The following is a 16,386-nucleotide window of genomic DNA, read 5'->3' on the forward strand; positions in this document are numbered from 1 at the left end:
TCTGTCAATATTTCAACGAGTGTCTCTCTTGGTTTATAAACCTATTTACAACTGATCGGTTTGTTACCTTCAGGCAACTTAATAATGTCACAAACACCATTATCATGAATGGATTTCATGTCATGTCTCATCACGTCTAGCCATTGATTTGATTCATGGCTATTAACAACTTGATTATAAGTCATTGGATTCTCAACTTGATCAATATCATAATTAGCTTCACCAAAATATACTTGATAATCACTAGAAATAGCGGATCTCTTATCTCTTTGTGATCTTTGAAGTGAAATGTTTGAAACTTCAGAAAGTGGTTCATCAGGTTGAACATTCTCATTTTCTGCCATCACGAAGCAATATATGTACATTGCTACTGTTCTCCCCTGCTCATTAAATTGAGAATTACTTCCTTCAGCAAAATTTAACTTTACAAATTTAGCAGTACGAGATTTAACAATCCTAGTATCTCGAGCGGGGCAATAGAACATATAGCCTTTGGAATGTTCTGCGTATATATTTCAATTTACAACGAAAAGTCTTAGGATCAGTTTTCTTCTGCAGTGAATAAATATGGCCCGGTATACTGGATGGCCTCACCTCATACACGTAAACAACAAGGAAGAGTTGAGCATAAATATCACTACATAGTAGAAACTGGTTTGAGTCTAATGGCCCATAATTCAATGCCTTTTAGGTTCCGGCACTTCGCTTTTGAATCTGTTGTTTACCTAATCAACAGACTTCCTACTTCTCGGAATCAGGGCAAGTCATCTTTGAACTTCTTTTCAGCAGACCTCCATTTATGTTCAACTAGGCATTATACATAGATTGACCTCTCGTTATACATATGAACAACAAGATAGAGTTGAGCATAGACATCGCAAGCACATAGTAGAAACCGGTTTATTGTTTAAATCACATTCGATATTTTTCTTTCATGCGTTTCGCTAAAATAGATGTTAATCAGTTCTCTTAGTAACAAAATTATCCATGGACCTAGTTAATATGATAAGTCCTCATCCACCATTGTAAGTTTTAGTCAAGAAATTACATAAATGACCTTCTAAATGAATGGTCTTGAACTTTTTACCTCGCTGTCCCATGGGCAAGCAAGCCTTCAAGAATAAAAGTCAAAACCTTAACCTTGAAATTTTTCCCCTCTTATGGTATTCATTTTTATACATAGATGATATATTTTTTCCCGTTAATGTATAATATTATCTACAGGGTACATATACAATATTTCCTCAAAAAGTTGTATATGCGGGTCTAAAATATGACTACATGGGCTCAATGTATAGCGTTGGGCTGTATATTTTTGAGAAGTTCATTTATCTAATGCTTATATCGCATAGGCAGCGTCTATCGAAATATGTAAAACATCAAGAATCAGGTGGTCAGCGGGGGCCGTGCAACATCGTCATTGTTTTGCGCGGATTACCCTTCTTTTGGGGTGGTCTTTAAATTTTTCCCCTCAAATTGCTGGTCTTTAAGTTTTGCCCTTTGCTTGAAAAGGTAGTCAAAAATACTCTGAGGTTCTGGGTTCGAACTCCCTCTCAGTAAAAAAAAAAAAAAAAAAAAATCGCAAGCGTGTTTTGCAAAAAAATTTTTTATGCGACATACTTTGCTTTAAGGCATGTTCAAAGTCCGCCAAGAGGGCGAACTTGCCTTATAAGGCAAACTTTTAGTTATGCCCTAAGAAAAGTTTCGCCTTATGAGGCATGCTTTTATTTATGCCTTAACTAAAAGTCTGCCCCATAAGATAAAACCAAAAGTAGGCTCCATAAGGCGGAACTTTCCCTAAGGCATAACTAAAAGTTTGGCTTATAAGGCAAAGTTTTGCCCTCTCTGGCGGACTTTTAGTTATGTCTTAAGGCAAAGTCTGTCGCATAAGGCAGAACTTTTTGTAAAGCCTTGCCTTGCAATTTTTTTTTTTTTTATGACTAAGTCGGGATTCGAACTCAGAATCTCGGGATATTTTAGGTGAAGAACAAACATTAAAGATCAGTGATTTCAGGGACAAAAACTAAAGACCACCCTAACAAAGGATAATCGTGCAAATTGCCCCAATATCGTTTACTCGCTATCAGTAACAGCCAAAAAATGTTCAACTTTACGCTACATAGAGCCCGTTTGGATTGGCTTATAAGTTGTTTATAAGCTGTTTTCAGCTTTTTTGAGTGTTTGGCAAATTTTAAAATGCTCATTTTTGTCTTAAAATAAACTCAAAAAAATAATTAATTAATTTAAATATCAAAGAAATTTTATAAGCCGCAAACACGTTTTATAACCGAAAAAAAAAAATAAGTTGGGCTTAAAATAAGCCCATCCAAACAGGCTCATAATATTGCAAAGGACATTAGGTTTTTTCTCAAAAATGAATGGCACTATAAATACCTTTGGACATTTCCCCATTAGGATTATTAGAAAGCAACATATAAAAAATAGAAAGTACATCTCCATTCCCCACCGCCTCTCCCATATTTGGGCCCACCTCTCATCTAATCAAATCCAGCAGAAGGGTTAATTACAAAGCCGGCTCAAAGATCCAGCAGATGAAGCGACCGCTTTAGGCGGCCAAATATTTTATGCTCCATATTAATGACTACTCCTTAAAAGTTGGTCTTATGTGTTACTTCCTCCGACCCAAGTATTTTAGTTTGATTTGATACAAAGTTTAAAAAATAAATAGAGATTTTTGAATTTTGTGATATTAAATTAAAGATGTGTGTAGTTCTTTAAATTTTGTGGTCTTAAATTTGTCATATAGAATATTGAGATTGAAAAACTTAATTAAATATAGAAAGAGACACTCCTTTTAAGACAAAAAAAAAAAAGGTAAGACACTTAAATTCTTAAATTGGGACGGAGGGAGTAAAGTTTATATTAAAAAAAATAGTAAATATTTCAATAAAAAAAGGTATAAGATCTGTAGAACAATTTTTTATGTAATTTAAAGTGTATTATATATATATATTTGAGGTAATTTGCATATAGATACCAAATTATTATTCTTTTATCTATTCTTATTAAAAAAAACTTGTATGTTTATGCTCTTTTTTTTTTCCTACTATAAATTATTTATTCTCACGAAAACAAGGGTTGTAATACATCAAATTGCACTCTTTTTCCTTTTTTTCTCGAGTTGTGGGAATAGCACTCAAATCGAAATAGTGAAATTTTGCTGTAATATCCGATTATCAAATTCTAGGATTAGGTTCTATTTGTTCTAACTTGCTATTGATCTCTTTCAGTTTCTTTTCTTTTTAATTTGATTTTTTTTATTTTTTGCGTTTTAATATATGTGACACTTTCCTATCAGTCCATTCCGGAAATAACAAATAACAATTTTGCATTTAAAAGGCTAGAAAAAATACACATCAAATAATATATGCACGACTTTTATAAAAATAAAAAATAAAAAAAACTTTAGGCCCTCGCATTGAAATTTGGCTTTGGGCCACCAGTCAAGCGGAGCCGCCCCCGTGAATACTTAAAGGTCCTAGTTCAGATTGCAAAACAAACTATTTTCAAAAAATACTTTTACCTGCTTGGCATTAAAAATTGTTAGGGTTTGCCCTGATTTTCTTACCGTATTTGAGTTTTACTTTTCAATGGAAGGAAAGTCAAAGTATAACCGTAATCGTTTTACTTTTTCTGAAAGGAAAATATAATCCTCTTCCATATTTGGCTAGTCCCTTTCTTAGAGGAAAAGGTTTTGGAGCTCTATAAATTGAAGACCTCCTTCTCACAATAGAAGACACAGAAAAACATCCACAATGTAGTTATTAAAGAGTCTTGTTTGGGGGTTGGGGGGGGGGGGGGGGTAATTCTCTCAATAGGTTTTTATGCATTTTTATATTAGTTTTTCATATGTAGGTCAATTGACCAAACCCTATTAGAATATTATGTCTTTTTAGTATACTTTTATTTGTCGTCTATTTATCGCCGTCAAGGTTTGCAATTATAGGCTTCCGCATGACGTCCTGATTATTTCGACCCCAACAAGTGGTATCAGAGCTGATGGTTCAGCCAATGGTTTAACGAGGTTGAAGATAGGTTCAAGGCGGATTCAAATCAAGGGCAATCAATTTGGCGATAATGAAGAGTTTTATCCAAAAAAAAGTCTTAAGTGCTACATGTGGAGACGAAATTTCAACCATATTTTCAACATTCCTGCTGCTGCATCTTTAAAAATAAAAATAAAATATTTTTTAAACCATTTTTAACCAATAATATTTTTAACCATGGCAAGCAGCAGTGATGAAGATTATGTGAAGAAGACGGATCAAGTTTTGTCAAGAAAATTCAGGCCACAAGGGGAGATTTGTTAGCATTTTCCCTGATTTTCTTACCGTATTTGAGTTTTACTTTTCAATGGAAGGAAAGTCAAAGTATAACCGTAATTGTTTTACTTTTCTGAAAGGAAAATATAATTCTCTTCTATATTTGGCTAGCCCTTTTCTTGGAGGAAAAGGTTTTGGAGCTCTATAAATTGAAGAATCCTTCTCATACAACATAACACAATAGCATCCGCAATGTAGTCGTTAAAAGAATTTTGTTTAGGGAGAGATTTTTCTCTCAAAAGGTTTTATGTTTTTATATTAGTTTTTCATATGTAGATCAATTGATCAAATAGTATTAGAATATTATGTCTCTTTTGTATGTTTTTCTTTGTTATCCGATTTATCGCGTTTAAGGTTTGCATATTATTAGCTTCCGCATGACGCTCCGATTATTTCGATCTCAACAAAAATAAGGTAGGTCCATATGTAAGCTTGTATTGAAAATCTAAAATAAATAAATAAATAAAATCATCTTACTTCTAATAGTTTTAAACTTTTATACTATATATGTTCATGCAAGATAACAGGGATGATTCTGTTAGTTAACATCTCTTTTCGAACAAAACTATACGCGGTGCTATACTACGCATACAATTTGTTTTTGGTTTGGTTAAGTCACGAGTTCCCGAGGTAATTATGAATGCAAACAAAACCTTTTTTGTCTTTTTCACTATAAAGATTCGAAATCCTAAACCGGGAAAAGACAAAGAAGTTAAGAACACGGTCCTTGTTAGGAAAACGAGATTGGATATTCCCAATCCCAAATTTTATCAACTTTATAAATACCCATAGATCATTCACAAAGCAAAGTAAGATGACTTCCCCCAATGTAAGTGATCAAGAAGCTCAACACTTGTGCTTTCAAGAATGGATGAAGCTCCAACAACAAGGTCTGTTGGAGCTCATCCACGCCCTCCACAACTCCTCCTCCTCCTCCTCCAGCACCCCTAGCGCTAGTTCTAGTTGCACTAGCACTACCACTACCACTACCACTACCACTAGCTCTATCAGCGACTTCAAGCTAAAACAACTCATTGAGAAATCCATCAAACACTTCCAAGACTATGTCGACAAACGCAGACATTTTGCACATAACGATGTCACTGCATACCTTGCTCCCACTTGGTGCACCACGTTAGAAAGCTCCATGCTCTGGATCTCCGGATGCCGGCCTTCCAGCTTCATCCGGCTAGTTTACGCGATTAGTGGCAAAGAACTTGAATCCCATATCTCCGACTATCTCCAAGGCGAGAGATCTGGAAACCTCTGCGAGCTCTCAACCATGCAGGTGAATTTAGTCGATGAGTTACAGAGAAAGACGATAAGGCAAGAAAACCAGTTGTCAAGTAAGCTCGCCAGCTTGCAGGAGGAAGTAGCTGATCAGCCAATCGCCATCATCGCCAATGAAGTGGGAAATCTTGATGAAATATGTCGTGAAGCAGAGGAGGCCCTTGATAAACATGCAAGGTGTTTAATGACTCTTGTAGAAGAAGCTGATAAGCTAAGGATGGAGACTTTGAAGGAGCTGGTGATGAACATATTGAGTCCACTTCAAGCTGTGAAATTTCTGATAGCTAGCAAGAAGCTCCATCTTTGTATCAATGCTTGGGGTAAAACAAGAGATCATCAGCATGGGAGGAAGGGAGGGACAACAGAGAGAGAAGCATGTCCAACTTTATCTTGAGAAATAGAATAAAGGAGTCAAAATGCTTATGTATATGTACATATATGGAATAATGTTTAGCTGGTACTGAATCTGTATTATTTTTACTGCCTTTGTAATTTCTTTTAATCTTTATGTAAATTTCAATGATTGTGTGACTAAGCATGAAGATTAAAAAGATGTTGATCTGATGATACTCCAATAACTTTCTTAACAAGCAAATCTCAAAATAGAGATAGAAAGTAATTCTTTTGAAATGTTTGACATGCTATATATCAGCAAAAGTAAAAATTTTGAACATCTCAAATTAGTACTATCACATTTTTGAAATTTGATACCTCATCCGCCAACGGGGGGATAAACATGAAACACCTCCAAATTTCTCAAATTGCCGAGAAACACAAAATAATATGAAAACAGAAGTAATAGTAGAAAGAATGATGGCTTTGTCTTTTTCTGCATATAAATTCATATATAGAATCTTAGTTTTAACTACTGAAGTTGGAATCTTTTGCAGGTTTACTTATTCTAACTTGTCCATAATCCTTTCTAAAGTTAATTATCTCATATACTGATATGAGTAGTGTGCAGTTGTACAAACACTAACCTCGGATGGAATATTAATTTCAGAGGGGAATTGCAATGACTGCGAACTAGAGAGGACATGCATCTTACTTCACCAAATATGGATTTACTCTACAATTGCAACAAGAAAGACAACATATGTTGGAAGGGCAAGAAAGATGGTATCTTTACAGTCAAATCAGGCTGCATCCTTTTGCTCAGTACACAGCCCCTAACAAAGAAGACTACACATTTGCAGCAGATGCTCTCTATGTGAAGAGCAACTACAGAAAACAAACCACCTATTTCTGCATTGCAAATTACTGCACAATTGCCGGACGTGGTTTTTTTAAACTTTTGGGCCTAAAATGACCATGCCTAGAGATGGACCGGAGCTTCTATAAAGCTGGCATACATAGGATGGGGTTGAGCCGTTGAGGGGCATACATTCAAGACTCCAGATTGCAATTTCAGCAACAATTAGGTGTAAATTACTTACACCGTGTAATATATATATAGGGTAAAAACTTGTTTCAATTAAGCTTCTAACTGCTTCCTAAACTATTTTTTGTACTGTCAAGAAAGTATACTTAACTCTTGCTTATACTTTGGATGCAAAAAATGAAAAGAACCATGTTATATTTATACAAACTTCTTGGGCCTTTGTTGTTTACACTTTTTCTCTGAGCATGAACATAGATTATACTCGAAAGGAAAGAAAGTTTGAATACCCGTGTCTGTAATTGTTTGTGTTAACTTCTTGTTTTTGGAATGTCATTTTCCAACAAAAATTAAAAGTTTTAATTTTTTGATAATGGGATACATTAACTAATATTACATAAACAACAGCATATAAGTAAAATACCCCATCATCACCGAAATATACTTCTCTTCTTCGTTCTCTCTCCCCTCTTTCTCTTGCCCATCTCTCTCTCCTCTCTCTCTCTTCACCGCTCTCTTCCCTCTTTCCTCTCAGCCCATCTCTCTCTCTCCACAATTTCTCTCCTTTTCCCTTCTTCGCCATTGGAGCAAAGTAATTGTTAAAAATCACTTTTTCTTAAAAACTGTAAAGTGTTTTTTTTTTTTTTCTTCACTTTTTTCTTCAATCAAAGTCACATTGGAATTCAAATTCAGATTTTTTAAGATTTGAGGTATGCATCTAAGTATTTTTGTATCTTTAGATCGGGATGTATTTTAAGGGTTGTTGTTGTTGCGAAATTTCCTAAGCAGATCCGCGAAAATCGTTGTCATACGCCGTGGCTTTTCCGGTCAAATTCCGGTAATCGGATCCGAAAAATCACGATTCTTTTTTCGGTGTATTCATTAATTTTTAGCATACAATTCAGATTCATTAATGTATACAATGTTTTTCGCTTGTATTTGTTAATTTTTTGGTGTATCTATGTTGTAAATCTGTTGTATACTCAGAAAATATGATGCAGAAAATCAGTTTTTTACTTATTGATTCATGAATAAAATAAGAAAACAGATGAATACGGTGGGGAAAAAAATTTATTTTAGTCATGAATACAAATAAAACAAAAATTGAATACAATGGAAAAAATGAAGTAAATAAGAGGTCATTTATGAAATTTTCCCATAATTTTATTCATAAACAACAGCATATAATTGCAGCTCTTTAAAAAACTGTAAGTCACATTTTCAAATTATTAAGGGGATGTAAGTTTGATCAAGGGACATATTACTAGAGAATAATTTTCAAACTACTCGAGAAAATCTTTGAACAGTAGAAAACAGAGAGGGGGAAGGAGGTGAAATTGAAAAAGAAGAAGGAAGAGATGGCTTATAAAAAATGATTAAATTAGTGATAATATTTAGAATGCTTAGTAAGTTTGATTTGATCCTAACCCCCCAGCCAAACAAGCAATATGATATCTGGGCCAAACATGGGCGTTACGGCAAATTGCATGATGTTTGAACTGTGAAATTGTTTCTCTCATAACTTTTCACAATTTGTTCTTAGAGAATAAAAATTACGTAAATTCTTTTCAAATTAGGTTCACAATGCTGCTAAAAAGTGATTTTCAGTATTTTAAAATGCAGAACTAATGAATTTTTCGCATAAATCAAAATCATGAAAACTTTACATATTAAGAATTACAGAATTAGGGAATAATTCTGAAGAAGCAGCATACCAATTGTGGGCGAGTAGAAAGGAGTTGTGTCAATGCCAATAGCAGCAGCAGTCCACGAATTCATGCCATAAAGAGATTGGGGATTTTGGTTTGCTCGTGGAAACAAATACACTATTAGTACAAGTGTATTTGTTTTCAATTTAAAATTGGAGTTGTATTTGGACATGAATACAAATTAGAGTTGTTTTTAAATTTTTGTGATTGATTCGGAGTGAAAATTATTTTTTGGAGTTTTTCGAATTCCAAAAAATATTCAAAGTTGAATTTCGGATAGTTGTAACAATTTTATGTCCAAATAATTTTTTGAAATAAAATTTCGGAAAAAGGTGAAACTATCCATGTCCAAACAGTTACTTACAATGTATGGGGTTCGAAAATTTGGTGGTGTTTCAAATTCCACAAAACTTCATAGAGTTCGAACTTTTCAAATTGACAAAAGGTTCAAACATCAGTAAAAGTTTTATGAAGTTCCTTTTTTTTTTATGTTATAACCAAGGACATTCTATATTTTTGTTAAAATTTTTATTTATGCATTAAAAGGTTCATTTTTTTTAATAATAGAAGGATACTGTAGATTATTTTCCCATCGTTAAAACCAAATTTGAGAAGGAAAAAAGAGGCGCCAACTTTCCTTTCTCAAAATTTCCCCACCCCTTCCCTGCCCAACCCACACAAACGCAAATGGACTTTGACAGTTTGACTCTTATTCGTAGCTGCGACTCTGGCATGCCTTCTTAATTGTAATGTTTCCTAGTGTTTCTAGATTTTGTAAGTTCTTGTTTAACTAAACCCTGTTATACCAATCTGGTTTATCTTCTTCTGTTTTTTATTTTTTATTTTATGCTTCAGTAAGGTTTAGAAATGTGTTTATTGCGTCTACTGCCAATTGGTTGATGTTTTACTCTTTGATGTTTATGTGGTTAGATTTGCAAATTGGCTATTGAGAGCATATAGTTGCACGAGTTAGGCTTCTATCGTGATTTCATTGTTTGCATTGACTTAAAAGTAGTTCAAGTTTGTATTTCTGACATAAACCTTTACTTTTAAGTTACACATTGAAACTCGTTGTTTCTGATCATTGAGGATTTAATAATGTTCGACATTCTGATCTTTGAGGATTTAATAATTGTTCGGCATTCTTTTATTCCAAGAACTAAATAATTTGCCCGCGCTTCGCGTGGTCACGAATAACAGCATTAAACTTACAATCTTTTCCTAATATCTGACTATTAAATAATGAAAAGATAGATTCTTGTAAATATTAAATATTCTAACATGAATTAGAATATTTGAGATTGTCACATATCTCGAGAACGTCTAATGAATAATCTCATCATATACATTATATTCGTTCTCACGAACTTTGTGATATTAGGGCTTCCTAAAATAATCATTGTTAATCTCAACAATTGGTTTAAATAAGCTGAAAATTGACTAAAAGTTTAAGTCAATAATAATGTTGATCGGAAAATTCCGAACACTAACATTTTTTCAATTATGTTCACCCTTCCAATGTCATTGGAATCCTCTTATTAGTTTTCTGACTAATGAATAAATGCAGATAAGAAAAAAGATAAGAGAAGGGCGATTGTAAAAAAAAAAAAAAATAGAAGCCAAACAGGTTGCATACGCTAAAGCATAGTGATGTATTCTAACATAATTCTTTCCAAAAAATCGTCAACTGGTTCAATAAGGAAGTTACACTTATGAAAATAGGAAGAAAAAAAAAAAGGAAGATAAAGTAATTAATGAATGCAATCTCAAGTGAAAGGAAGTCTGAATTTCCAGACAACCTACAAATTATCATTACATCTTGACAATTTTGTACCCATAAATCAAGGTTTCCAATGTGTGACGAAGGTAGATAATAGAATTTTCCTACCATTGAACAATTAGAATGACCTTGGACATCCATCAATCCAGAAAAAAGATCAGCCCCAAGATTTTTTCCCCTTATATTTTGAAAACTTTTTTCTTCAACCACCATAATGAATGAAAACTTTTTTCTTCAGGACTTTGTTGTATCACCAGTAGAACTGTTTGTTAACGTGCAAACGACATCAAATAGAATCTTAGTTTGAGCTTTTCATCGAATATTTATGACCTAGTAGCCCTTTTCCAAATAGTTCAAAACTGATACAATCGTGGTATCATTGCTAATCCTAACCACTGGCTGTCATGCCCTATTTTTAACGGGTTAAAACTAGTTCACAACTTATTTGCCACCTAATTTTGAAATATTAGGAAACCATTTGTGAAAATGTAAACTCCATTTTTAGTCTTTAAAAGAATTCTAGGTAGGGTTTTATTTACCCCGAGGGGAAGGTGTTTTGTTAACGTCCGAGGACAGTCTTTAAACTTAGTTTAATTAACACTAGAGGGGGATTATTTATCTATTTCTTATTTACTATTACCTATTTAAAGAATTGTGGAAAAGAAAAACTACTCTTTCAAAACTATTTGTATAAAAAAAAGGGGTTTTTAATGTGATCGTAATTATGTGAATAAATGCATATACATAAAGGAAGTAGTTAACGCTAATGTGTGCATGAGAAAAATATGTATGACATTTTATTTTTTATAAGAATGGTATGTATAATATAGAATAAAGAGGGGAATATATATATATATATATATATATATATATATATATATATATAAGCAAAATAGTGTATATGTATGCGCATATATATATATTATAAGAACGTGACGTATGTAAGTATGCTCATTGTAAACGGTTGTAAAATTATACTAGGCACGTATATTAAAAAAAGTCACATGAATACGGTAATTGTATATGTACATAACGTAGGATATGAACATGTTTCCTCATACGTAAAATAGTATGAATTGTAAATATTTTACGTATAAGTATTCGTGATAGATATAAGTACACACATAGCGTCACGATGATTGGATGGTTTAATAAAAGAGTAAGATTATATACATATATATATAGGAAAAATAGAGTATGTACCTTGTAGCTTTCGTAATATAATTTCCTCATTTAAACTTAACGAACCTAACCTGTTCAATGTGTTAGCATAAAATATAAAAAAGATTACCCATAAAATACGCATCTTATCCCTTTTAAAACCCCTATTTAAACTGCTCATTTCGTTAAAATGGATTTAAAAAGGGAACGTTAATTAATTTTAAAGAAGAGAGGAAGAAAAGAAAAAAAATACAAAACAAAACAAAAAAAAAAAAAATGAAAAATTCCGCCTTATCTATTAGTGAAAAAGTGTGTTTATAACCTGTGAAATACGCAAAGTTAAAGGGAAACCAAGATTTACATCTAAAGGAAAATGACTAACGACAAACTTCGGCCATTTACGGATTCACAAACAAGCAAGAGATAAGATCTTATTTACCCACTATTTCTTATAATAATACAAAGGATATAAGGATTTAAGGACGGAGATTGACAAGAACGAAGGCTGAGAAAACTACTCTTTCAAAACTATAACTCCAAATGCTCCCCAAGTTCCTCATGAAAGAAAAAGAAAGAAAAGATAAAGATAAGTATTAGAAACAATTCTCAATAAGGAAAAAGGAATCAATATAACTTTAATTAATGAGAGCTAGATAAAAGAATCAAGACAACAGTACTAGCAGGCTGCTCTAAAACAGTTTCTTCAAATTTTTTCAGCAAGATACCAAAAGTGTTAGCAAGCTGTTCTAAAATGTGTGACAACAAATGAAGAAAAGATGCAGCATGTGGGCTGAACAAAGCAGTAGCAGTGGCCTCAAAATGACCCAAAAATGCACCAGCAATGGTCTTTTAGCCCAAACAACAACAGCTAATGAGCCTCAAACTTGCCCAAAACTGCTCAAAATCACAACAATAACCAAATAGTACAACAGCCAAAGTGTAGTTTCAGTTTTCTGTTTTATAAATGCAGCAACAAACATATATATATATATATATATAAACAAAAGATAGCGTAGCAACTGCTCTTTTGGATTTTTAGACAGGAGCAGCGGCTAAGTTTTCCAAAGTGCGACACTTTAATATATATATATCTACTTAAAGAGCAGCAGCCATTTGGCCTCAAAACAGTAGCAAATTGATCCAGAACTATGGCAAACAACTCTCAACTGCAGCCACGGTTTTTGCCTCCGCAACGAGATAGCCTTATAATGCAGCCAAACAGCCTTAAAGGTGCAACAATAATCTACTCTAAAGTGTAGCAATATTTTGGCCGAAATGCAGCAGTGATTTCAGCCCAAACTAGCATCGTAATGCAGCAACCAATTTGCCAAATGCAGCAGCAAAAACAGTAATTAATAATAGGCCACAACTACAGGCAGCACAGCAAGTGTAGCACAGCAGCAAATTTACTCAAGAGGATGTCATCTTTCAATCTCAAAAATGCAACAATGATTCAACTAAATGCAGCAAACTTATCAAGAAATGTAGCAATAATTGGCTTGAAAGCACAACAGCAGTTGGCTCGACCAGCCAACATTCGAAGTGCACCAGCTAGGTCTCAAAATGTAGCAGCTTAGGAGAGCAGCAATTCGGACTTAAAGGTAGCATCTTTCAGTCTCAAAATGCAGCATTTAACTTAGTGGCATAACTCAACTCAAATTAATCAATGTTCAGGCCAGCAATCTTCCCTTGAAAGGCAGCAGCAAATGGCAAGAAAAGCAGCAGCAATACGATATAACAAAAATTGGACAGCAGCTAATTTTAAACAGTAAGACAGTAACTAATTTTTCTCCAAAAATGTAGCACTTTGAGAGCCTTTAAAGTGCAGCAATCTAAAGAAATGTCGCAACAAGAAGTGGTAATCGACAAATAGCCAGCTAATCCCAAAATGGCATCACAGAGATACAGCAGTTCGTGATCCAGAATATAGCAAGAAAATGGCTACAGAGTGCAGCAGTTCACGGCCCAAATAAAGCAGAAAAAATGGAGCATCCAATATTTTAGAAGAAAAGAAAACCAAATGTTTAACTACAAACTCAGATTTTTGAAAGGAATTTTGAACAGATACAACCCAACTATTTTAAAACAAAAATATTTCTTCCAAGAATACATTAACTAACTTTAACAAGATTACTGAATAGGGAATGCAAGATTGCACCGATTTTTTTTTTTTTTTTTTTTTTTTTTTGATGTCTAATTAACATGATTTTCAACCACAACTCACCCAGGTTCTATTCTCAGCAAAATTACTTTCAAATGCCCTCATGAAACTTAGGGCCAAACATATATGATCTATTAGCACAACGTGAAAAAAAAAAGTTATTCTGAAGTGGGTACAAATTAATTCCTATGACGAACCTTTTCTTTCTTTAAGAGTGTGATACATGTTACCACTGAACAACAAGTCATCATGCTCACTTTAAAAGAGAAACAAAAGTAATTCTCAAAGATATACTAAGAGGTCACAGATCATTCAAAACAAAAGAGTGGGACCTTAAATACTTAATATAATTCATCAACCTAGAAATAAAGGAAACTTAACTATTCCTATTGCATATAATCAGGTAGCAGAACCATACAAATAAAGTGCCGAAATAAATGTGGCAACAACAACTAAAAAAAAATAAAAGAAAGAGGGAGCAACAGTGACAAGATTTTAGTACATCAATGGTACACAGATCTTTAAATCAGACAAGAAAGATATATAGGAGATGAATTTTCCAATAACTAAATACAGTGACTTTTATCAGAGACCATTAGGGTAGTTTTTTTTTTTTTTTTTTTTTTTTTTTTAAAATATGATTCTTTGATCATTTAAGGTGCTTAATAAAATCAGAAGGAAGTAGAGCTGAACCACAGGTTTAGGACAGTATCTAGGCAAATTTTGTATTGAAAGTCAAGCAATAAATTTAAACAAGTCTGCATAAACTACATATGGTCTTAACAGCCCTTTTAACTAATCACTTCACTTGAGCTCATCTAAATGATACTTCCTTTTGCTCTACCCAATTAAACCAACTTAAAGGAATGTTGAGTAATCAATCATTAGAATTAGTTTAAACTTAAAACTGATCCTTATCATATTTTATACAGGTTTAAACAAGGACTAACTAATATTGCGACTTGAATCTGGAATGACTAGGTCCATGTCACATTAGTCGAACTAATTAAAATGAGAGTTAAGCCACACTAAACCAGTACACACACAATAATCCTTTTCACCCAACTAAACAATCTCCGTCATACATAACTATAGAGTAGTCTAATTCAAACAATAACACAAACAAACACTAAAAAAAACTAGTCGTACACCAATAATATACTGGACATATTAAGACGGCATTTAAAGGATACAAAACTAGGGATTACCTTTTCCGTGACAGCAAACTGAGGCTAACGTCGTCGTCTAGTCTCCGAATCCGCTTGAAGAGCTTGTTTAGCCGAGAACCACCAAGAATTCAAAAAAAAAATTAGAGTTAAAAGAGAGATTTTTATTTTTTATTTTTTATTTTTATGAAAAGGCTTGATGAAAACAGATGAGATTTTTTTTTTTTCGGTTATTCAAGAGGAATGTCCAACACTTGAACCTGTCAATCGTAAAGGAGATTTTCTACACTTAAAAAAAAATAAACTTTTGAAAGTAAAGCAATTTTTTCTTCAATTTTCTGAACTTGAGGGGATTGTTAACTATTCAGAAAACTCATGAAAATAACCAGATTTTCTCCAAATGTTTCACTTGTCCTCAATATCTCACTAAGGGCTTCTATTTATAGGTAACAACTGAGGGTTTCAATCAGCTCTACAAAGAAGCAAGAATTCGAAATTTTTTTGAAAAATAAGGGAAAGGGGGGAAATCTTGGGAGACGTTTTTCAACTGATGAGATGATGAAAATGGGTATGGGACTTACCCTAAAATCGGCTGAAATGGCACATGGAGCCTGCAAGTTTTCAGAGTTGGAGTGTGGAAAAAGAGAAGAGGGGTGTAGGTAGCGGATTTTGTGGGATGTTGCTGTGGTGGAAGTGACGGGGAGTGGGGTGGCAGCAATGACGTTGGGAGAGAGAGGAGCGTTTAGGGTGGTTTGGTTGAAGATGAAGACTAATGGAAGATTAGGGACTGATATTGGGGATTTAGTTGAAGGGCTTGGGTCGGGTCAATGGGGTTTTGGGCTGGGGCGGTGTGGGCTAAACGTTTTTGGGCCACGGATTTTGTAGAATAGGAATAGGATTTGGCCCAATATTATGTAGATGAATTAATCATCCTAATTCTTTTTCATTTTGAACTAATTAAAATATGCTTCTTTGTCCTAATTAATTCCCACAAAATGTATACCTATATAAATTATGACACAAGTAATTTAATATACGCGTTTGGTTTTAAAAATAGTGTAAAAGATGATTAATACGGTAATAAGTAAGATTAAAGGGAAAAATGCCAATGCCAATACGAATATCAACATTACTATTATTGTTATTTTTTCTGAATGATTTTATATATAAAAGAAATGCTTAGTCCTTTTTTAATTATAAAAATATGATGTTTGGTCATTTTTAAGAGACAATAAGAATGTTCTTTAATTTTAGCGAAATATATCTCGAAAAAAGAAAAAAAAATAGTGTAATAATTGGCGAAGATATTCCAAACTCATTTTCGGGGAATTTTCACGACTGAGAAGCATAGTGAAATTAATTAAATAAAAAGGAGGGCCAAAATTGGGTGTCAACACT

The 16,386-nt window shown here is 33.4% G+C and overlaps 1 protein-coding gene across 1 annotated transcript; it reads left to right on the forward strand.

Moving 5' to 3' along the window:
• The first annotated feature begins 5,072 nt into the window (after nucleotides 1-5,072).
• Nucleotides 5,073-7,365, forward strand: LOC132048174 (protein DOG1-like 3). Its single transcript, XM_059439084.1, has one exon. It carries the CDS (start codon nucleotides 5,158-5,160, stop codon nucleotides 6,025-6,027), a length of 870 nt encoding a protein of 289 aa, XP_059295067.1. The 5' UTR covers nucleotides 5,073-5,157; the 3' UTR covers nucleotides 6,028-7,365.
• The last annotated feature ends 9,021 nt before the right edge of the window (nucleotides 7,366-16,386 follow it).

The sequence above is a fragment of the Lycium ferocissimum genome, chromosome 2, assembly GCF_029784015.1.
Source record: "Lycium ferocissimum isolate CSIRO_LF1 chromosome 2, AGI_CSIRO_Lferr_CH_V1, whole genome shotgun sequence".
In the NCBI taxonomy this organism is placed as follows: domain Eukaryota; kingdom Viridiplantae; phylum Streptophyta; class Magnoliopsida; order Solanales; family Solanaceae; genus Lycium; species Lycium ferocissimum.